The 24,827-nt window shown below is 35.6% G+C and overlaps 1 protein-coding gene across 1 annotated transcript in view; it reads left to right on the forward strand.

Moving 5' to 3' along the window:
* Positions 1-24,127, forward strand: part of LMNB1 (lamin B1) — a 64,766-nt gene extending 40,639 nt beyond the window's left edge. Inside the window, exons 7-12 of the mRNA XM_021009626.1 lie at positions 3,238-3,458; positions 4,362-4,587; positions 6,241-6,345; positions 8,822-8,941; positions 20,086-20,208; positions 23,508-24,127. Of these exons, the coding sequence (XP_020865285.1) occupies positions 3,238-3,458; positions 4,362-4,587; positions 6,241-6,345; positions 8,822-8,941; positions 20,086-20,208; positions 23,508-23,549 (837 nt within the window). The 3' untranslated portion in view covers positions 23,550-24,127. The remainder of the gene's footprint in view (positions 1-3,237; positions 3,459-4,361; positions 4,588-6,240; positions 6,346-8,821; positions 8,942-20,085; positions 20,209-23,507) is intronic.
* Positions 24,128-24,827: the final 700 nt, after the last annotated feature.

The following is a 24,827-nucleotide window of genomic DNA, read 5'->3' on the forward strand; positions in this document are numbered from 1 at the left end:
CTTTTTTTCTGTCTGTTTATTTGCTTATTGTTTTTTCTTCTTGATCTGGGAGTTCTGGATTTGAGTTAAAATATTCCTGGGAATTTACTTTCATTTGGTATTTGTCTTACAAGATGACTGGTAGAGTCTTTCATTTCCTACTTTACCTTCTAGTTCTATCTTTGTGCAGTTTTCCTTTGCAATTTCTTGAAATATGTCTAGGCTCTTTTTTTTGTTCATGACTTTCAGGTAGTCCAATTATTCTTTCATTATCTCTCATTATTCTATTTTCCAGGTCAGTTGTTTTTCCTATGAAATATTTCACATTTTCTTCTACTTTTTCAGTTTTTTATTTTTTAAAAATTGTTTCTTGATGTGTAATGTAGCCATTAGCTTGCCTAGGGCCATTTCTAATTTTTAAGGTGTTATTTTCTGCAGTAATATCCTGTGTCTCTTTTATTGTTTGGCCACTTCAAGTTTTTGAGGAATTATTTTCATCAGTATTTTATGTACTTCTTTTAGCAAGATGTTCATTCTCTTTTCATAGTTTTCTTGCATAACTGTCATTTCTTTTCCTATATTTTTCTCTAGTGGTCTTATTTGATTTTTAAAAAAATCTTTTGCTCTTTTATTTATCTCTTTCTCTTAATTCTTCTAGGAATCTTATTGGATTTGTGTACAGTCTGCATTTTTCTTTGAGGGTTTGCATTTAGATGTTTTCAAGATATTGTTTTCTGTGTTTTTGTCTTAAGCTTCCTCAGTACCGTAATAGATTTTTGTAGTCAGGTTATTTTTTTTGTTTGCTTATTTTTCCAGCCTACTTCATGACTTTGTACTCTATGTTAGTGTTGTCTTCTGCTCACATCTGGGAAGAAGGAGGCAGATTTCCAGCCTCAGTTTCTATCTTTTCTGTCATTCTGCTTTCAGAGGCCTATAACTTCTCAGTACTATAAAAGTGGTGAGATTGTAGTTGGAGGAGTTTGTTTATTGCCCTCCTGGTCTCTCTGAAAGTTCTTGACCTGGTTTTGGTTTGCATCTGCTAGTTTATGTACGGTTGGTTGAGTTTCCACAGACTGCTGGACTTAGTGGACTCAGCTCACTGTTAGTCCCCTGGGAGGTCTTGCAGGTTCGGAGTGACTGAATTTTCCTAGATCTCCCCTGGTTTTGATCTCCTACCCTCATTTATTCCACTATGGGCTTTTGTGTAGAGCTAAAAGTTAGAGTTGAATCTTTTCTCTGTACTTAGTCTCAGAGCCACATAGCTAAGCTTCTGGAACTGGTTCCTTTCTTCTTCCATAGGGAGGGTACCTGCTCTTTCCTGATGACAAATTTTCCCCTCACCCTGGACTGTGACCCAGAATTGGGTAATAGGTGATAGAACTGGCAGATGGCTCCTTTTCTGGCTCCCTCTGCTAGTGCAGAGGTCTTCTGGGATCTCTTTCTACTTTGGTTTTCAGTCTACTAATTATCCCTGGGTGCTGGCCTGCTTGCTCCCCACTTTTGCTGCTGCTGCTACAACACTGTGCTCCTGAGAAGCCCCCATTCCAGTTTCTTTAAACCTGTCTATCTTCCTAAGTTGCCGTGGGCTGGTAATATGACTCAAACTGTGACTTTTTTTTTTTTGGCTTTGTAAGTTGTGGAGGAGCTAAGGCAAAAGTGCTGTCTGTCACTCCACCATCTTGAGAAAATTCATACATTGGCTATATCCAATTACATGTATCATTTTGATTTTTAGTGGATCACCTTTCTGTCAAGAGGTGAGTTTCTCTGGAATCATAATTGATTATTGCATTTATCAGAGTTTTTGAGTCTTTCAAAACTGTTCGTTTTTACAGTGTAGACAAAAGGGTAAGTATTGTAGGAAAGATCTGACATAGGCTGGTCTCCTGTTAGTTTAGGTGCTTTATTAGAATGAAGTGAATCACTTGTAGAAGATTTGAATGTTAACAAAAGGAATTTTACTTAGCCCATAGCAGGTTAAGGATATTCAACAAAGATATTTAACAAGTTCATATAGTGGATTCAGCACACTGAGTTAATTAAATATCAAGGACACATTCAATACCTTTATAGGCACAGCCCACATGGGGAGAAGTTTGGTGTAGCAAACTTTCTGATGGCATGGAAAACTGTTTGGTTTTTCTTTGTGGCATCTTATACCTTCTTCACAGTAGAAAAGTAAATGTTGCTATGATTTTTATATCAATTTTTGGACAGAATTTTTTAAAAAATGGCACCCATTCCCTTTTGCTCCAGTGTTTGGATTTGACCTTTGACCCTTTAATCAGGCTTTTGAAGTTTTACTCTTATCATTTTATATTGATGAAAAGATCGATTTGTCATAGGGAAAGTTGTAAGATTACCTACTGAGCCATGTGGGTTTTCATAGATGAATCATCTGCTGTAGCATGTGTGATTTTTCATTTTTCATTTGATTGAGTTGGCAATTTATCCAATCGACTACGGTAACTTCTGCTTTAAAATTAGGGTAAACTACTGTAAAAAAGAACAAAACTAAAATAAATAAGTATTAAAAAAAAAAGAACAAAACTAAAATAAATATTTTTTAAAAACAACAACAAAACTGAGAAAATCCCACATGGGGACACCCTATACTTGCTCTTCTTCAGGAATTGGTGTTGGTCACACGAGTCACCCAGGAAACCTCCTGGTAGTACTTTCCTGATGTGTCGTTATGTTAATCCATATTAACAGAAGAAACTTATGTCAGGATAGACTAGTTTCCAGTATGAAGGATTTGATTCTGCAGAGTTTTTGTTTGTTTGTTTGTTTTTTAAATACACAACTAGTATTCAGAATTTGTTTTTAGTTTCCAAATATTTCACATATTCTTTTCTTTATTTTTATCAATACCTTTGAGGTATCAGATTATCTAGTGTTTTATTCAATTTAGGCTTGGTGTGATTTCCGGTTGTCCCAATACTAAGGGATTTCTATAAAAGCAGAATATAGGGAGCTCAAATTTAGAGAAAATTTGTAAGCATATCACATTTTATTTATTATATTTTGGTCCTTGTAATGTATATTTTTGGTCCATGTAATGTACATTAAGGACATAGGGCTTCATTTTCTTGAAAATAAACTTTCTTTATTCAATCCACTCAATACATATAATACAGTATCTTTCTACCTAGATTTACTAGTATGTATGTAAAAATCTGTTTTCCAACTTGCTAGTGACTGATTTCATAGATTAGAATTTCTCTGGAAAACTTACGTTTTTCTTTGTATTTACAGTACAGAGCATGCTTGGATAGGATGCAAGAACTGGAAGATTTGCTTGTTAAAGAAAGAGACAACTCTAGACGACTGCTGTCCGATAAAGAAAGAGAAATGGCAGAAGTGAGGAATCAAATGCAGCAGCAGTTAAATGAATATGAACAACTTCTGGATGTAAAGTTGGCCCTAGATGTGGAGATCCGTGCATACAGGAAACTGTTGGAGGTTGAGGAAGAAAGGTAAGAAATGAAGTGCCCCTGGAATATTGTCTTCCTTCTCTTCCTACCCTTTTGTGATTTTTTTTTTCTTAAAGAAAGAATTTATATTTTTCTTTCAGCATTTAAAGTTGGTCTTGTTATTTTTTGCCATTTGTTTTTCTTCTAAAGCTTTCAAAGAAAAAGAATAATAGATCACAATTCTCTCTTATAAGTAGGAAATGTTGCAGAAAAACAGCACGTTTTCCTGCTACATTATGTCTTCCAGGATGAGATTTCCTGTGGGACTTTAGCTTAGCTTAGCTATGTGACAGGAATGAAATTTAAAAATGTGTTTTAAGGCATTATGGAGACTATGCTAAAAAAAAAATTCCACTAATATGTTTTGGTTATGGTTAGTGTTAACCCTTGCAGTAAGGAAATTATGATGCAGAATGATTTAAGGGAAACTTTAAAACATGAGACAAGATAGAAATATAACGACTTTTAACAGTGTTAGTTTTTATACAGCCAGTCCTTATCAATGCATGCTTCTACATAAGAGCCAGAAGAAATTTTCAGTAATTATAATGTATAGTCCCAAGTGCTAATTTAACATGTTAAATACTAGCTTCATGTAATTTACATAAAATACATTCTAACAATAATTATTCTACTGATTTTTATAGTATTCCAGTGACAGGAAAATTTTCGATTATTTTTGTTTTCATTTCAAAAGTGAGGCTATAAATGTGAACTAACTGACTTGGGATCATTTTGGAGCCAGAAGTACAATCTAGGGTGGTCTTCATCGTTTGCACAGCAGTATTATATAACAGAAAGTTATCAATATTTCATTTTAGAAAACTAATAAGCTTCTATTATTCTTGGCAATGGATAATATACATCATGAAAGCATTAAGTGAATCTTTCACCCTTTTTATATAGGTTGAAACTTTCTCCAACCCCCTCTTCTCGTGTAACAGTGTCAAGAGCATCCTCCAGCCAAAGTGTGCGTACAACTAAAGGAAAGAGGAAGAGAGTTGATGTGGAAGAATCAGAAGCAAGTAGTAGCATTAGCATCTCTCATTCAGCCTCAGCCACTGGAAATGTTTGCATTGAAAAGATAGATGTTGATGGAAAATTTATCTGCCTAAAGAACACTTCTGAACAGGTAAAATAAAATTGTGTACCAGTGTCTTTGACTATGTATAACTTTCTTCTCTTCTTTGAATAAGCTTTTGAAATTAGTATCCCTTTCCTCTCACAGACTCTCTCTCCAGTACTGTTTAAATAGCTTCTGTGTTTAAAGTGACTTATCCACTGAAGTTCAAATTAAATACAAATGTGTGTATCTGTTGTTTTAAAAATTTTGCTCTGGCACATTTACCATATTAAGCTGTGTCTTTGTAAACACTATCAGTTTTGTGTATTCTAAGAGGTCTTCATCCATAATAACAAGATTTGTGATGAGAAAAGCTGGTGAATTGATGAGTTTAAAATTCTTTAGATAGTTTAATACCAGCAAAAAAATTATGAGTACAGACTGTAGATCCTTATAGAGATGTTCTTTTCCTTTAACAAATAAGATAATATGTTATATGTAGACCAAAAGCAAAAACATTTCTTCCTGATACAGAAAACACTCTTTAAAAAAATAAAGATCTAGTTTTTATGCTAGGTTATTAACAATTTTTCTAAATTTCCTATGACAGTTTTAAGATGGCTGAATACAACAGATAAATCAGTATTTAAGACATCTGCTTCTTCATCGCCTCAGCAGTATGCAAACCAGGACCATAATGGGGAGTCTAACATTGTGGGAGGAAATAGAATGGAAATTTACCAAATATCTAACTGTTATGGCCAGGGTTCAGTGTGCTGCCCTCTTGCATATATTTTAGAGTCAAGGGCAGATACCAGCCTGGTTTATGTAACAGTCATCTTTTGCCTGCCCACCATAGATTACTTAAAAATATTATATTGGTAGATGAGTAACCACTTACTCAGAGTTGGTCGAGCTGAACCTGTGTAAAGAAGGTTATGGAGTTCCTTATTATAGTCCCAAAAGTCACAGAGACAGTGTAGCCACAGTTAACCAGTTCTGTTGTAATAAGCTTAGGTAAGAAGAATGAATTACAAGTTCAGATAAGAAAACACTTTTTCCTTCTTAAACTTGTGTTCAAGTTTTAAAGGTCTTGAAACTATCAGATATTTGATATTTGTAATTGTGATTATAACAGCTGAGATAATGGTCCTGTTATAAGTTAAGGAACTACCTGCTTTATCTGTAAACTTTGAGAGATTTGTGATTTTTTTTGTCATTGACTCAGCTCTTAACCCATATGCATCTTACGTGATCTTTGAGAATTTTTATGTCTGAAAAATGCATCTACAAAATGCAACTTTGAACTGGTCCTTTGATGACAAGAGCATAGTCTGTTAACAGACTCAAAGCTTTTCCAGCTTAATAGGACTTAGGAGGTCTTATAAGCTGAGAAACCAGGGTCATTTTCACATTAGAACAATACTTATTTGATTTAATAGTAAAACATACCTGGTGTTTGGGGTTTTTAATTTTTTTTAATAAACTTTATTTTAAAATTAAGACTTTTAATTGTCAATTACATGCAGAAGTTCGTCTTGCCAAATGAGAAGTCCTTTTTTTCAAAATGTGAACCTTGAAAGCCACAAGCAAAGAAATAAAATAAGGAAGCTTTCTTTTACTAGGTCAGCCGATTGTTTAAGTAGATTCAGAAATTTACTAAGTTATCGCCTACTTTTGTGTATATTTGAAACAATCTTATTTCATTCATTCTGTGCCTAGGATCAACCAATGGGAGGCTGGGAGATGATCAGAAAAATAGGAGATACATCTGTCAGTTATAAATATGCTTCAAGATATGTATTGAAGGCAGGCCAAACTGTTACAGTAAGTGATTTTTTTTTTCTTGTGGAAAATAAGCTTAGCTTATTGTCTTAATTAGATCAGGGTGGGGGTGGGGGTGGGATTAGCTGTGATTTCATTAGGGTAGAGAGCTTTCAGTAATGAAGTTCTTTCTATCTATTCAGATCACCAACTTCTGCTGTGCCATTTATAGTCTGAAATTTCTCTGGGGCACTTGCCCAGGGCCACAGAGCAAGTGTGTATCAGATACAGGTCTTGAATCTAGCTCTTCCTTATTCCAAATACCTCCATCCACAATGTTAAATTGCCTAATGCTATTTAATATTTCTTATTATTAGAAATCCATTTTTTCTTTTTTTTCCCAGTTACTTGGAGAAATCTCTAAAAAAAAATAACTATTTCTGTACTGGCTAATAGTGATATTTAACTCACAGGGATGAGTCACTAAATTTGGATTTTCCTTTTTGTTTTGTGAATACAGAAGAACTATTTGCTTTTGCTGCTACTGTAACTCAAATCTCATTTGGGAAACCATGCCTTGTTGAAACAAATATTAACATAATTAATTTTCTCAGTCTCTAAAACTCAAGGGCACGTCTTAAAAGTCAGATGTGATATTGCTTTGCATGTTGGCTGTTTGTGCTTGGCATCCAAGAGATTTGAAGTTTTAACTTGATTTGGAATTAAACACTGAAACATTTTTATCTTAATATGTTCTGGAATATCAGTCAGTCAGTCAACAAGCATTTTTAAAATGCCAGGCACTATTTTAAGCAATGGCAATGAAAAAGACAGGCAGTGCTGAGTGAAGACTTGCATGAACTGATGCCGAGTGAAGTAAGCAGAACCAGGAGAACATTGTACACAGTAACAGCCACATTGTGAGATGATCAACTTTGAATAACATGGTTCTTCTCAGCAATGCAAGGATCTGAGACAACTCCAAAAGACTCACAATGGAAAATGCTATCCACATCCAGAGAAAGAACTATGGAGTCTGAATGCAGATCGAAGCATAGTATTTTCTCTTTTTTTTTTCCTTTCTTGTGGTTTTTCCCTTTTGTTCAGATTTTTCTTTCACAACATGATTAATGTGGAAATGTATTTAATATGATTGTACATGTGTAGTCTATGTCAAATTGCATACTCTCTTGGGGAAGGGGAGAGAGGGAGAGAAAATTTAGAACTCAAAATCTTATAAAAGTGAATGTTGGAAAACTAAAAATAAATTTAAAAAAAAGATGGGCAAAAATATGGTCCCTGCCCTCCAGGATTTCAGTTTATAATGAAGACAGTATGCAAACCAGTGCACATATGCATATACATACATATATGCATATCTATATATACACACATATATACACTATATATGTATACACACATATATACATACATACACATATACACCCACACATTCACACACAGAGAGTAAATGGAAGGTAACGTCACAGTATGTTATACCTCATAAATATCATTAATATACTTTTTAGAGAAGTATTTTGCATCAAATGGAAAAAAAAAGGTTTTCTCCTTGTTCCAGGAAAGGCCTCAGGCCAGTCCTCTGGTAGTTTAGGTTTGGTACTGACCAGAAGGAAACATTTGTACTTGGGAGGTGGGTATCATGTTCTTTGGAGAGCTGCACATGGAAAGTGGAGAGTTTTTCACCACTGATTGACCCATTTATGTGCAACTTTTATGTACCTAGTAACTGGTTTACTTAGCTCCCTTTAGGCAAGGAATACAAGGTTTTCCTGATCGTGTTTAGCAAATTATCTAACCCTGGTATTGCAAGGGTAACCAGCTTTCCTAATCACATTGTCCTTGTGATTGAAGGGTCATAGTCTGGGCCAGCTGCTGATTGATTGCCCTTAATGTCACCTCTCCCACTTGCTCCCTATGAATCTGCCCAGCAACAACAGATATAAAGATGGAGACATGGAGCTCTGTGTTCTTTGTCAGGGTATACATCCCACCCCACGCCTATGTTGCTGCTTGTGCATGTATTGGGACTAACGGTCTGGTAAGCTGCCCTTCCTCACTTGTGATGTAGAGGACTCGGGTCTTTCTCCTTTCATGCCTGGGAAATAATGGTGGCAGCCCAGCAAAAGAACTTGGTATGGAAACACTCAAGGGGAACACTTCCCTGGGCATCAGAATATCCCTGTAACAATGGACTTCCTGTCCTTCCTCCCCTCCCCACAATGACAACTCGGAGAAGATACTTGAGATTTTTTACTTACTGTAGCTATCTGTATTTTACAAGATCATAGGATTTTAGCATTGTAGCACACCTATGTCAGCCTCCTTATTTTCCATGTAAGAAAACCGAGGACAAGAGGTGAAATGCCTTGTGTACGTTCGTACAGGTAATATAACCCAGCTATGTAATAACTGCTTTTGTGGTGTTTTGATCTTTGACTTTAAGTTGGATTATCATCCCATTAATATCATGAGAAAGGTATGGACTTTATGTATAATAGTGTTCTTTCTTATTTCCCAGATTTGGGCTGCAAATGCTGGAGTCACTGCATCTCCTCCCACTGACCTTATCTGGAAGAACCAGAACTCTTGGGGTACTGGAGAAGATGTAAAGGTTATATTAAAAAATTCTCAGGGAGAGGTAAGATAATTTAGAATGAGAGTTCTTAATTGTTTTTTGTGTCATAGTCCACTTTACAGTCTCAAAATAACATCTTTAACAGTTAACATTTATTAAGCCCTTACTATGTGCTAAATACCTCTGTTAAGTGCTGGGGATAGAAATAAGAAAAATAAAGGCAGTCCTGTAGCACCTCAAGGAGTACAGCACACAGAAGAAAGCTGAAAAATAGGAGGAGCATGGTGGAGTTCAGTCCAAGAAGTGTAACTAGTAAGAAGTGAAGAGCCAGCTGGTCTGTGAACCACCTTTAAATGGAGGCTTTGGGAGTTCTTTCTCTGTTCTCTAGCCTTCCAAAGGGGCATAAGCTACTGAGGGTACTCAAGAGTTGTGAATATCAAAGCTATTGAATTTTTACAGGCTAATGAGTTTACCAGAAGCATGATGATAGTGGAGTCCAAGTCTCAAAAAAATAAATAGGATTACTAAGGAAACCAGTTATGTTGAAATATAGTTATCAGGATGTTTTTTCAAAAACAAATTCCTAGACCCCAGGTTAAGAACCCCTGCTTTAGAGGCAGTGTTGTATAATGAATAGGGAATTGGGTTTAGAATCAGAAAGATTTGAGTTCAAATCCCTCCTCAGATATTTATGAGTTGTACAACCGTAGCAAGTCACTTAATTTCTCCATGCTTCAGTTTGTGTATTGTGTAAATTTGTGTATGGGTAAATTGTGTATTTGTGTATTGTGTGAAATAAAGGCCTCTAAGGTCCCTTCAAGCTTTAAAATCTATAATGCTGTGATTTTTTAATTTCATTAATACAACTGCAGTAGGGTTCTCTCTTGGAAAGTCATCAGTTCAGACATGCAAATAAATAAGCAAATAATATTATTAATTACAATTAAGCTAACAATTCAGAACCAAAGCAACTTATTCATGATAATTGGTGTTTATATAACACTATGGCTTACAAAGTATTTAATCTCATTTAGTTCTTACAGTTAACCTCCGTGAGATCGGTATAGCAGATATTAGATATAGTAGATCAGTAAACTGAGGCAGAGAGAATACCCAAGGTTATATATAGCCAGCCAGTAAAGAACTGGGATTCAGACTTAAGTTCCCTGACTCTGAATTTAGTCTTCTACACCAGAGACTGTGCAGGGGTGCATACCTCACTATGGCCCCAATTGTTAAAATGTAATTGGGAAATATTTAACAGATTTTTTAAAAATTACAATAGAATGTGGTTTACATGGTTTTCTAAAGTCAGTATGCAGCCACATTGATCCTTATGTAAGGTTTGGTGGTCTCCATTTGGGTTTGACATTGTGTGGGACAAAGACCATTACTGAAATCAAGACAAAGACTTAGATACCTTGAAAGCAGAAAGGAGTTTATTACTTTCTCATGAGAAACGGTACCGCCCCTCACTGCACTAATGGCGCTAGGCCAGAGAGTACAAGTTGGTTACAGAAAGCAAGGCTTATTTATACCCTACCTCGAGCTCCTCCTCCCTAACCCCCTTCCCCTTATCCCATTGGCTGGGCTTCAGGGAGCACAATCTATTCACGGAAATCGTGGGAAGTTTTGCAAGGGTAAACAGTTTAGGTTGGGGGTAGGGCTATTCTTTCTGCTACCTGCTTAAAAAAACCAGGGTGGTAGGGGGGTTTGACAAGGTGAGAAGGGGGTGTGTTTCAACAACACAACTAAATTTTTTAAAAAATTTTATTAATTTATTTTGATTTATCAACAATCACTTCCATATGCTTTTGAGTTGAAAATTTTTCTCCCCCTTCCTCCCCCCCACCCTCCCCTAGATGGTGCACGATCTGATATAGGCTTTACATTTACATACCCATTAAACATATTTTCCCATTAACTAAATTTCTTGAGAAGGTCATCTACAACTGGTGCCTCCAATTTCTTTCCTCTGTCTTCTGGCCTCTGACCTTATCATTTAACTGAGACAGCTTTCTCCAAATGACCAGTGATTTCCTAATTGCTGCCTTTTGTGAGAACTGTTAACAAGAACTATTAACCCTTTGAGGAGGCTTCACTTCTGAGAGATCATTTCTCACAACACCACTGTTCTATGCCATTCATAGCTTAAATTATAAAATTGTGATTACATTTTAGGAATCAGAGTAAATATATGAATGGATCCTGAAGGTAAACCCAAAGCATATATAAATGAGTCCATTTTTGTTAATGCCTTAAAAAAGACGTTGTAAAGCTCATCTGAATTAGATTGCTTCATAATAAAGATACTAAATAGGAAAGGAAAGTGAAGTAGCATCAGAATCATATTGATATATCTCTCTCTATTCTTTTCCTCCAACCCTTGACTAACAGTGTTTTTAAGGTATCAGACCTGAAATGAAACAACTACCAATGTGATGAGCCTGATTTTTAAAATTTGTGGCTCTGTGCCATATCCCTATTCTCCTTCAAGCTAAGTCTTACGTTATATACAGTAATCTGGATCCAGTCAGTAAACATTTATCAAGTGCCTGCTGTATGGTGGACACAGTGCTAAGTGTTGGAGATACAAAAAGAGGTAGGAAATAGTTTTTGCCCTCAAGGAGCTTACAGTCTACAAGGGGGCAGACAACATGTAAACAAATATGTACGAGCAAACTATATACAGGATAAATAGGAGATAATTAACAGAGGGATGTGCTGGAATTAAGAGGGGTCAGGAAAGGCTTCCTCTAGAAGATGGGATTTTTTTAGTTGGGACTTAAAGGAAGCCAGGGAGGTCAACAATCAGAGCAGATGGGGAACAGCCAGAGAAAATGCCTGAAGCAGAAAGATTGAGTGTCTTCTTGGTGGCACCATCAGAAGGCCAGAGTCAAAACAATGATTCCTTTTCAGAAACTGGGGGTTTCTTAAAAAGGCAAGTTAGGAATTGTACTGAATTTCACTATAGAATGTGGGGGGGGTTGTTTTTTATCCTTCAGGAGGAAGAAAGAAGCCAGGACTTTGATCTGATTCTTTTGTGTTTGTCAGTTTTATACACAGGCATTAGGTCACTGTTCTTTGGTGCTTCTCACTTGACTACGTGCAGATAAATCCTATTAGGGTAAGACCAAATGTAAGCATGTAAGTGTCAAGCTGGGAAACCAAGTATGTGTATTAATTTTTTTAAAAAATAAATAAAATTGTAAATGTAAATTAAAAAACCATTGTGTCTGAGGCTGTACTTTGTATAAAAAAATCTGAAGCACTAGATAACTGGATACTCAGGCAATATTCAGTAAAGCAAAATGCCAGTATAGTAAATCATTTCATTCTTTAGAGTTCATAACATCATAGATGTAGAGATGAAATTGTAGCTCCCTCATTTTACCCATGAGGATGCTGAAACTTAGGTTCAGATGATTTGTTCAAGGTGTCACAGGTAATAAATTGCAGAGCTGGAATTTAAACCTGATCCCTCTGACTCCAAATATCTTATTCTGTCCTCCCTACCAGGGGTATGGAGAAAACCACATATTAACATTTTCTGTGTTTTATTGTATTTATATTTTGTTAAATATTTCCCATTTACATTTTAATCTGGTTCCTACTGGGTCTTTGATACTTCTGCTTAGTTCTTTTTAACTGGACTAAAATTATAATGAGAAATTATTCCACAGAAAACCTTAGCTCCTGATCATCTTCATTCCAAGCAACTACCTGTGATTTGGTCCAGACATATTATAATAGCCAATAATCTATCAACAGCACTGATGAAACATCTGTGTTCCAGTCAATGTGCATAAACTGTATATATAATAAAATATGTATATACAATGTATGTGTATGCATATACACATAAATATGTGTACACACATATATATATAGATAGATAGATAGATAGATAGTCCTAATCTTCTGAATCCCGGGTCTGTAGACCAGTTGTCTATTGAGCATATCTGTCTGCATTAATGTATAATAGATATTTCAAAATCAGCATATGAGAAACAGAATTCAATATTCCCCTTTCAATCCCCCAAATCCATCCCTTTTCCAAACTTGCCTATTTATATGGATAGCACTATGATCCTTCTAGTCACCTAGGTTAGCTCATCTTTGACTGTTCTTTTTCCATCAGCTCTCATATCCAGTCACTTGCCATTGTTTCTACCTTTACAATATCTTTTGCATCCATCTCCTTTTCTCTTCTCACTCAGCCTCTACCATAGTTCAGGGACTCTTGACTGGAATATTGTAGTAGCCTCATAATTTATCTCGTTTTCCATCTCTTCCATTCTTCAGTCTCTCTCTAAAGGTTGCCAAAGTAACATTGTTAAAACACAGATTTTAACTATGTCACTATACTACTCAAAAATTTCATTTTGTGTAGAATAACATTTAAGTTTAAGATGTAAAAATCCTCAGCCTGGTAAGCCCTTCACAAATCTCCCTAGAAAAATTTTAGCTTAAACATGATGTGCCCTTCTCCTGTCTTCCCCCCAGTAAATGAAATCATGAAGTAATTAATAATTAACAACTTAGGACCAAGGACATGTGTTGCATTTATGTTGCATTTTATGCAACTTTATCTTATTTATCAAAATTACCATGGTATTTTTTCCCAAAAATTTTAAGTAGCAAATAAAATGAGGATTCCATATACATAGCAGCAGAACGATAAAAAAAAAAAAAGATTATACTGAAACTGCATTCTTCCAATTTGTGTAGCTTGCTTTTTTTATATATTTAAATGTTAATGCTATGCCCCCTTCATTCCTACTTCCTGTTTTCCATTATTTTCCTTGAGATTCTTGGCCTTTTCTCTATTCAGATCAATTTCATTGTTATTTTGTTTGGGTCTATAAAATAATCCTTGGTGAATGATTGGTATGGTATTGAATAAGCAAATTAATTTAGGTAGTGTTTGTCATTGTTATTGCATTGGCATGAGTAGTTAATATTTCTTCAATTACCTAGATCTGTATTTTTGTAAGTTGCAATTTTGTAATTGCATTCATATAGTTGCTGTATGTGTCTTGGTAGACATCCAAGTATTTTATTCATTCTGTAGCTATTTTGATTGGAATTTCTTTTTCTATCTCTTCCTGCTGTTTTTTTGGGGGTAATATATTTAAATACTGATTTATGTGTGTTTATATTACATCCTTCAACTTTGCTAAGTGTATTGTTTCACTTAATTTTGCTTGCCTCCTTAGACTTCTCTACATTCTGTGAAAGATAAAATAATAAAGATAACCTTTATTATAAATATAAAACAGTGTATGAAACTGAGAAATGTGTACTTACCAAAGTCTATTGGCAGGGAGGTAATCCAGCCTAGTTTCTACACTGAAGATGGCTTTTCTGTTAATAGTGAACTCTTTGAGATATTCCTGGTTGTGGATGGCATTGTGAGTTATTACATCAAGCTCCAGAATTCTCCAGGAGAGATCTATAATCACTCAAAGAAGTTTATTCTAACCATCACACAGATCAAAAGGATGAAAAAATGTTTACTGCCCAAATTACAACATGCATTTCTATAAATACTCCAAGAACTTGTTCTTCAGTGTCTGTGATGGGCAGTGCAGGTGGATAAATGGCACTCAGTTAAACAGGAAGAGGAGAGTGGGCTGCACTGACTTTTCAAAATTGCAAAATTCTTTGAATGACTCCAAGCTTTATTTTCAAAAGTCCATCTTTTTAATTCTAGTAATTCTATCAATGTTGCTTCTATGTGGTGGCATGACATAGAATACAAGACTCTTTGAAAATTTTAAACTGAATATTACTCAGAGGTCAGTGGAGAGGTACATAGTTAATGTGAGCAGGCTGCAACATTCAACCAATGAGCAACCTCAAAGAAGAGAAATAAAAGTCATCAGGGTTCCTTTCAGTAGGGAAGGATTGACATGATGTGAGATGATGCACGATATTAGATAATATGCTATGAGACCCTTTGATATAAACTTGTTTGCCTTCTGGTGGGCTGTAGGCACAACCTTGTTTTTATAAATAAAATATCTTCTTGTACCAAGTCAGCATCTATCTATGGTGATTAAAAATACTTATAGCTAATAAATTTCTTAATGTCAAATAACAAATGTCTTTTGTATTAAGATTCAGATTTACCACAATTATCCTGATAGGAGAGCACCCTCAGACCTCTGTTCTTATTTCCTTCAGGACAGATTTTGATTTAAATCAAATCAAGTCCAGATTTATAATTGCGAATGATAACATTTTAATTTCTAAGGCCTGGTACTTAGTACTTAAAAAGGAAAAAGATTATTATCCGTAAAATTCGTGTATTTCCTTAAAACATGTGGTAACAGTTCCCAGCTCCTTCATAAAATTTGTGTATTTCCTTAAAACATGTGGTGACAGTTCCCAGCTCCTTCATATAATCTTTTTCTCTGCTTCCTTAAAGAGCTGGATGAATTACCAATCCTCTGCCTCTTTTTACCTTTCTCTGAGACTTATCAGATAAAGAGCTGCCAGAAGCATTCTAGCTCCCAGGAATTTCAAGCTGCATATACTAGGAAATAGATATAGAGTTTTGCAAACAGTTTAAAATCACACCTGTTATCAGGTTAGCCTAAAGTGTGCTGGGCTAAAATATTATTAGATTCTAAGTTGAATGGTTGCTTTTGGCCCAGGTAAAGAAGAGACCTAAAGAATTTATCGTAATACTGGCGGGGTGTGGCCAGTTTCCCCAGAGCTTTCACAGGGAGTTATTTAAATAGTTGAATTGAATAATTGAACAGTATAAGGAAACATTAAGTTTTTTTATAATAATCACAGATCACAATAACCAATATTACCACATAACCCCAAAAATTAAAGAACAGTTCACATTTCTAACAATATATCTAATGTAATAAATTATCAAATGAATGTTAGGTACTTTTTTCCAACACATTACAGATCACATAACTGGGATAATTCAGCTTTCTAACAAACTTCGTGACCCATATAGTATAATAACAATGTACATCTGGATCTATTTATAATTTCAGTGATTTAGTGTTATATTTTGTACAAGGGCTCTTCATTTCATGCATTTCATATTATGGGATTCACTGTTTCCAGCCAATCTCCTGCCAAAGACTTTAAAATAACAGTATATAAAAGATTTTAAATATAACAAATTCTGTCACATGTAGGAATGGTTGCTCATCAGATTCTCCCTAAACCCCTGTATTAGACCGTTTGAAACTGCAGCATGAAACGAGAAGGGCTTGGAACACGTGTCCTCCATTTTGACCTCTGAGCTTGTTTAATAGCTTTACTTAACAGAAACATTTTTCCAGATTAAAAATCATACTTGTTCTCCTCTTCACCTTTTAGAATCTGTATTGCTCTCACAATTTTCACCATTACTCATAAAAACAGCTTTTACAATGTTACATACATAGTAAGCAAATTGCTGAAATCCTAAAGTGATTGCATTTAAGGCTATGATAGAAAAACCCAATCAAAGTCTCTCAAAAGACAAGAAACTTATTTTTGCAGTTACACATTGCCCTGATGTCAGATTGGGGGTGGAGTGGGGGAGTGGCAGCAAAGACAGCCACCTAGATTTAATTTAAACATAATCTACAAACTTTAGTTTTGGGATCTAATTAAACCAGAATTCAGCTAACCTTGTAATACCAAAACAACAAAAAAAAAGAATTCCCTTTTGCCAAGCAGCTTCTTAACTTAGCTTTTCCTTAACGACCCTTGCTATCTTTAGATTGCTTGGTCAAGATCAGGGGTGGGGAACCTGTGGCCTCAAGGCTTTGTGGTCTGGTAGGTCCTTGGGTGCTGACTTTCGACTGAGTCCAAGTTTTACAGAACAAATCCTTTTATTAAGGGGATTTGTTCTGTGAAGTTTGGATTCAGTCAAAGGGCTGCGCTTGAGGACCTAGAGGGCCACATGTAGCCTAGAGGCAGCAGTTCCCCCTCCAGGTCTAGATCTTTATTAGTTTAAAGCTGCAGCTAGAGCTCCATCCAAAGGGGGAAAAAATCTTGGTGTTTTTACAGGGAGAGATCTCTTCTCTGATTACCACCTTCCAAAATGTGAGCTCCTGGGTGTCACCCCCACTTTTTCAGTTCTCATTACCAAGCAGATACAGAGACCACATCCCATATCCTAGAGACAAAGACAAAACACAGACAAAAACATACAGAAATCAAAGTTGAGAATAGAAACTACTTGCTCGGAAGAGCTTTCTACCCTGCTTTTCTACTTTCTTGTCTGCCTCTTGCTTCTGCTCAGAGCAGACTCCCCCGCCCCCCCATGACATCCTACATTTAGTGTACATAATTCCTCAGACACACTTCTGCCTGAAAACTCCAAAAGTCCTTCTTGGGCAGAATTTTAACCTAATTTGCTTTCTGAGATTCATAGTTTTTAGCAGGAGTTGGTATTCTCACAATTTGCCTGTTTCATCTTATTGAAACCTTTACTTACAAGAAATTTCAGGCCACACCTATTTATTAGCTCTTCAAACTTAATGAGGATTGGAATGGCCAGGTTTCTGATCCCAAAATGGACCCCAGAATTTCCCAGGTGGCTCCTCACATCTCTGTCAGCACCCCAAACACTCAATTTAAAATAGGACTTCTTTTCAAAACCTTCTTCACAGAGGCTTTCATTTGTACACACTCTGTCCCCATAAACCTGGTCCAGAGGACCCTGTGCAGGTGAGAGTGAAAATTAGAGAGCTGCAGCATAAAAAATAGATAGGCACAAAACATATAAGTTACCCAGATAAAATTTAATTACTGGTAAAAGGGAGAGTCAGATCAAAGCCAGAGTCCTAACAAAGAACTTTCCTCATGAAGAACTCTTCATGTGGACCCAAGGCATATAGGGGAGTGTTTTGTTAAGAATCTAGAGTTCAAGACTCTGGGCCCTTCATGGATAGCCATGACTGGCAATTGAAAAGGTTCTGGGTAATTTAATAATTTTATTAATAAGGGCAGCACATTTATTAATAAAAGGATGGTCATTTAGCTATCTCTTTTAAACCAAAGACAATCTTGGTGGCAGGCTCAAACTTTATATGCCCTTAGAAGAGTGTTAATTAACCAGGGTTGGAAATCAACCCTGATTGGCTAACAATTAATGAGAGAAAGAATATTACAGTGAGGGTCTGAGAGTGGCATACCATCCTTGGACAGAGAGACTATCTCTATACCCAGAACACCATCAGCCTTAGGCAGTCTCTTCAAACAATTTATACCCCACCTAAGCCTGAGCAGAACACCATGGCTATTCCACCTGGGTGGATTAACAAGAAAGTTAATCCAATCTCATTATCAGCAATGTCCTTCAAGAGACTGAAGTTTTTAAGATCAGGACTTTAGTTACTAATAATTATTTCTCTCACACCCAAAGGAAATAACCTAAAGCAAATCATGTTGTTGGAAAACTGAAATCAATTCTTAGCTTACCAGTGGTAATTAGTATCATTATTATGCATCTTCTCACATCATGTCAGTCTTTCTCTACTGAAAGGAACCTTAAAGGCCAAACTATACCTTATTAAGAATTCCATCTATTACTATGCATTAAATGGTTATCTAGTCTTATGAGATCATGGCATCACTCTCCTGGAAGGTCCTCAAATACAAGATGAATGACCACCTGTCCAGTGTCATGGATTAATTCATTAATTTAGAATCCATACTTAGTTCCATTTAGGAGAGATAATGATGGATGTAAACTTGTTCAGTTGTGTCCAACTCTACATAACGCCATGGACTTTTTGTCCATGGAGCTTTCCTGGCAGAGATAACTGGAGTGGTTTGCCATTTCCTTCTCCATTGTGTCCCAATTTTACAGATGAGGAACTGATACAAATAAGCGTTAAATGACTTGCCCAGGGTCACATAGTAAGTGTCTGAATCCAGATTTGAACTCAGATCGTCCTGGCTCCAAACCCAGTGCACCATCTAGCCATTGTACCACCTAGCTGCCCTGGATTTAAGTTTAGGTAGAATCATTATGGGCTTAAGTTGTCTGACTGAAAATTTATGTGTATCTATTGCTCTTCACATGATGTTGGTAGCATATTTTAAATAGGGAGTAGTTTGCCATGTAGATATCAAATGCTATCGAGTTTTTGTTATATCTAGGACTATTTTATATGTTTGTATTACTTGAATATAAGTTTGGAACTGAGTCAAAGGCTCAACAAGACAGTATATATGTTATAGCATTTTTAGGCAGCCTGTTAATTGCTGTCATTTTTGGGCAACTTGCACATTGCTGACTTGGTATTGTTTTCTTGTGTTTATTGATTTTTAGTGATGTTGTTCTTCTTAATTCTTATTTCTTTCTTATCAGTGGAATTCAGATGAAAATGCATAATTCTTCAGGGCTTATAGTTCTAGAGATTGCTAAGAATAGATCATCTTTCTTCCTTGGAGAGTCCTGTTTTCTCTCATGGTTTGAACCAAAATCTTAATCTCACTCCCAACTAATGAGCCTATTTATTCCTTTTTTTTTTTTTTGGCTAGGCACTGGGGTTAATGATTTGCCCAGGGTCATACAGCTAGTACATGTTATGTGTCTGAGGCCAGATTTGAACTCATGTCCTCCTGAATCCAGAGCCAGCACTCTATCCAACTGCGCCACCTAGCTGCCCCAGAACCTATTTATTCTAATGTATTCTTTGGTACTTTATATCTGTACAACCTATCCGGTTTCTCTTTGCTGTTTTGCTTGGATAAAAGGTTATTTGCTTTTTAAAAAATCCTGGTGCAAGTTGCTATCATATAGCTATGCTTTTGTGTTTAGTGTTCAGCAAATTATTGTGCAGGTGGGTAATATAATTGCATTTTGTAATTGAATAAGTGTTGGATTGCTGCTTAGCTTCTTAAAGACTCACTGAAAGGATCTTAACACTACTTCAATAAGTAGGCAAGATGATAAATATAATTGCCTATTCTCATGTAGTTTTAATTTCTCCCACTGAGTTCTTTATATTTTAAGATAATAATATCTTTATATTTTAAGATGTAATAATTGTCATTATTTTACTAACCAAAAATCTAATTTCTTTGGTCTTGGATTGATCAGTCACTTTTGCTGTTTCTGTCAATATGCTCTCTGTTTTCCCGAAAAAGAGGTTGCCAAGTGACCAGCCTTCATGAATGGGAATGTCATGCCTTGCTCAGACTTGTAATAATAAACCTACTTTTATTTTCAGGAGGTTGCTCAAAGAAGTACAGTCTTTAAAACAACTTTACCTGAAGAGGAGGAGGAGGAGGAAGAAGAGGGAAAGAAAGAAGTTACCGAAGCAGTTGAGGAGGAGAATGTCTCTCACCAGCAGGTATTACTGTATTCATTTGTTTGAAATTTTGTTAATAAAATATATTAATTGTATTAAATGTATTTAAAAATAAGTCAGAAGTGTGTTCAGCTAATTAGAAGTTGCTCAATCGTATGTAGCCTTTTGAAAGTGAATTGGGAAGAATAATTCTTATTAATCAAGAGAGAATTTTAGCTACTTTAAAGATAAAGAAACCCAATATTATCACTCTTAATACATTAAACTGGAACATTGCTTTAAAACAATCGCCTACATGAGAAGCCAAGAGTCTGAACCTAGCTTAGAAGGCATGAATGAAACAGAAGAAAAGAACCAATAGAACTTGTTGATGTGGAAAAGATGATGCAGTGCGCAAGAGAGAGGGAATATCAAAGATGACTTTCAGGTTTCTAGCCTGGGGGACTGGAAAAATTGTGATTCCAATGGCATAAATGAGAAAGTCAGTAGAAGGGAAGCCAATTTGATGGGGAGACAGGTTTTTTTTTGAGGTGATGACAGAACACAGCTGGAGAATATACAGAGGGAAAGAGTGTTGACCATTGAGATACTCAAAGAGAGTAGGAAAAAGAAGGATTATTGAAGGAAGTAGAAGAATGGTTAACAGAACTGGGAGAGCCAGAATAGCAGTGTCCTATAGTTCAAGGAAGAAAAAGGTGATCACCAGTGTCAATTTGAATAATCAAGGGGAATAACAGATGCAGGTGGGGCTTGAGAGGGAGGTGGGACTTTGCACTTGGTTGTTAGAAAAAAATCTCTAGTGACTTTTGAGAGAACAGTTTAAGGAGAATGGAAGGAAAAGACCAGATTTCAAGGGTTAAGAAAAGAACAGGACATGGAGGTAATGGTAGGTATACATGACAAGTTGGGAGAAGTGTAACAGTGAAATTAATAAAAGATAGAATAGCTAGAGGGAGCCATGGGGTATCCAGCAGAATTTTGAGGCATCAAGGGATGACCTAGGCATGTTTGAAAACAGAGGAGAAAGAGTTAAGGGAAGAAAATTGGATGTGTTACCAAGACTGGAAGTTAATTGAGAGAGCAAGGTGTCAGAGAATCATTCTACAAGTATTAAGCACCTACTATGTGCCAGGAACTGTGTTTAATGTTGAGGATGCAAATACAATGAATGAAACAATCTCTGCTCAAAAAGCAAAAGGGAGTTCACTGAAACGCATAGTTTGAAGAGTTAATCTTAGAAAAGAGAAAGGAGTAGCTTTTCTTCAGAGAAAGGAAGGAAGAATTAAAAGATTTAACATAAGAGATATAAGAGGGCTGAGGAAGCTTAAGCCAGGTGGCCTTGATTTTCTCTACAAAGTAGGCTAACAGGTTATTGGGCTGCAGGGAGTGGGCAATAGGAGCTTATGGATGCAGGAGAATATTTCAATAGCTATTGTGGAGAGTGTTTCAGGGAACTCACATGAGATAAATAGAAGGATTACTTAGTACCGGCCAACAGCTCATTAAAAAGTTTGTAACATTAATTTATGGTGGGGCCAGTTTTGCTTTGTTTTAGGGCTTTTCTCCTCCAATAATGTTCCAAAATCTCCTAAGTGAAATGTAAAAGGAAAATAGTAGTGGGAGAAAAGCATCAAGAATCCAAAATTGGGAACTACCAATAAAAAAAGAAAAGAGTAGCATGTCAGTGAGGGCAAGATTAAAATGACTGTGTACTCCAGGTCTGCTAAGCAGTAAGGTGTAACTAGGACAATGGACTAGGTAAAGTAGGTAGTAACAGTAAGGACTTCACTAATTTTAAGGTAATGGCAGTGTGAGAGCTGATAGATAAGAAGGTTGTGGGTGGAGATGAGAACATCAGTTTTGAGATCTTGGTTGTTGAATCAGTGCCATACCCATGATGAGATTCAGGATATGGCTTTTATTAGTGAATGGCTAGTTTAGAATGGGGGTAAAGAGGTTGAAGGTGAGAAACTATGTTAAGCCAAAGTGCCATATGGGTCATTGAGGTAGAGTAATAGTTGGAAATGGAGTGAAGGAAAAAAATGTGAGTAAGGTGCTGATATCAAGAAAAGGTTGGTCCTGGAATGTGTTATATTGATAATACAGTACTTTGATAATGGTAGCAAGTATTTGGAGAGAATGGTATAATCATCTAACATATATTGGGGTGGTAGTTTAGCATTTACCAACCTTCTACCAAACTACTAATTTATTGGTAGCATAAGGACATTGATGGACCACTAAGACCACCTGCATCATGTTCTCTTTTGTAGGCAAAACCACCGAAATAGAGCTATATGAAATGAGGCACAGGGAGTTAATATCTTATAAGTGTAATACTCCTTAGTGAGTCAGTTTGGGGTAATTTTTTTCCTTTTCACTATTGTAAATTGGATAAACATCAAGAAACAAAATATTTCCCCATATGAAAAACAGAAAAGGAACTCTGCATATGAAACTGTGAATCTCTACTAAGTAATATTGTTTTAAGTCTATTTCAAATTTAGAATGATAGTTTTGACACTGCTTTGCTTGTGTCCCCTTATTTAAATTTGCTTTTTTCTATATATTTTAAAGTCATTTATTAATGTTTGTTTTTCCTTTTTGTTATCACTATACCTTACCCCCTTCATACTCCTGTCCCCAAAAAATTCTGTTAAGGAAGTAAGTACTGTTAAGAAAAATAAATCAACCCATTGGCAATATCTGTAATTGTATATCTCCTTCTGGACTTCTAGTCCATCACCTCACCAACAAGAAATGTCAAGTATTATTTATCATCAGTCTTCTGGAGCCACAGTTGGTCATTATGTTTTCCTTTTTAATTGGGTCATTGTGTAAACTTTCCTTCTGGTTCTACTCACTTCACTATGCATTAGTGTATTAAAATCCTCTCAGGTTTCTCTGTGTCACTAATCCCATTCATTCATATTCCATATTTTCAAACATTCTATAATTAATAGGCACCCACTTTATCTCCATTGCTTTGCTACAATAAAGTACTGATTTGTGTGTGTACACACATACATGTGTGTATACATATATGCACACACGCATACACACATTCATCAAAGAACATGATTAATATGTTGGCATTAGTAAAAACCATTGCTGTGTGTGTGTGTGTGTGTGTGTGTGTGTGTGTGTTAAGTTTTTATTTTGGTGTTCAGTTTTTAAAATTTGTTCGTGTTATTGGAAGGTCCCTTATAACCTTTGGTTCTTAAGTTTCCTATTTATAAACTGGGACAGGGCTGAACTTGATTACCAAGGCCCACTCCAGCTTCTAAGATTCTGTGATTCTGTTTCTTTACAATAACTTTTTTTTCTTCTTTCCTAATCAGGGAGACCCAAGAACATCCAAGAGAAGCTGTGCAATTATGTAAACTGTTCAAATATCTTTCTCAAAATAAAAAACTGCAGTAATCCTTATCTGCATACACTCAGAACCTTCTCAGAAGCACAAAGTATTTTTGTATTTCCTTTATGTGAATTTATAAGCTGGAAGCCTAATGGCCTTAATTTCCTTTTTGACACTGAAAAACATGTTTTATAAAAGAATTCCTATCCATAACTTTTCTGTAAGATGTGAATTACTGATGATGTGAATTTTTTTTAAATCTCAAATTTTTCTGCCATTTTTGTGTTACTGGAATTTTCTTGGTCTTTATTTTTGAAAGCTTTTGTGAGAAGGAGAAATAAACCACTATGTGTCTGGGAGTTATTTGGAGATTTCTCCACATAGACTGTCATTGGGCTATTATTGATAATTCTCTATTCTGTATAATGGTGCTGTGAGGGAGAGGGAAAGCATTTTCAATATTTTGGACATTTTTGTACTGGGTTTTTTTTTGTAATAATAAAGGCTACAGATTTTTTTGATAGAAAAAACAAAACTTTGTAAGAAAGTAATATTGCCTAATCATCATGTGAACACTCTCAATAAAAGCTACAACAAAACTTGTTTTACTTGGTACTTTTTATGTTAGATTCTTAAGCAACAAGATTGGGGATGGGGTGGGAGAAAGGGAGGGAAAGAAGGGTTTCCATATTAAAATATATTAGTTATGTTCTTTAAAATAATGTGACTTGTTTAAATTTTCCTATGTGATATTAACAAATAAAAATATTGCAAACTACAGTAATATTGGGACTTCAGTAAATTATCTTTAATCTGCTTAGAGATAGAATATTTGTGGAAGAAAATATTGTATTTTATGTTTGTGGCATTCGCCTGTTAAAGATGAATTTATTAATTAAATTATTCTAATTTGATTTAAGTATCTTTGTTAGAAAATCCAAAGGGACAGAAATATATTCTGCTTTTGAAAATTTCTCTCTCAAGCCATTTTCACTCACTTTCTGTAATTTTTCCAAACGAAAACAAAATTCCCCAATATGATAAAACAGTAACAAAATTCAGGTAAGTTTGGTTCTTCATCAACAGAATATTTGTTCAAACACCTTGGAGAATTATTTTCCTAAAACCGTTAAATACCATTTTAACTAGTTGCTCCTCTAATAGTCTCCTTTTTTTCTTGGACAGAATTGAACTCAAAAGATAATTCAAATTAATTGAAGACCTCTTCCTTTCCTTATTCTAATCATTATCTTAATCACTTAAGAGAGGAATCCTGCCAGATGATCCAACTCTCCTTTTAGGA

Source organism: Phascolarctos cinereus, unplaced genomic scaffold (assembly GCF_003287225.1).
Source record: "Phascolarctos cinereus isolate Bilbo 61053 unplaced genomic scaffold, phaCin_HiC Scaffold_4;HRSCAF=312, whole genome shotgun sequence".
Classification (NCBI taxonomy): Eukaryota; Metazoa; Chordata; class Mammalia; order Diprotodontia; family Phascolarctidae; genus Phascolarctos; species Phascolarctos cinereus.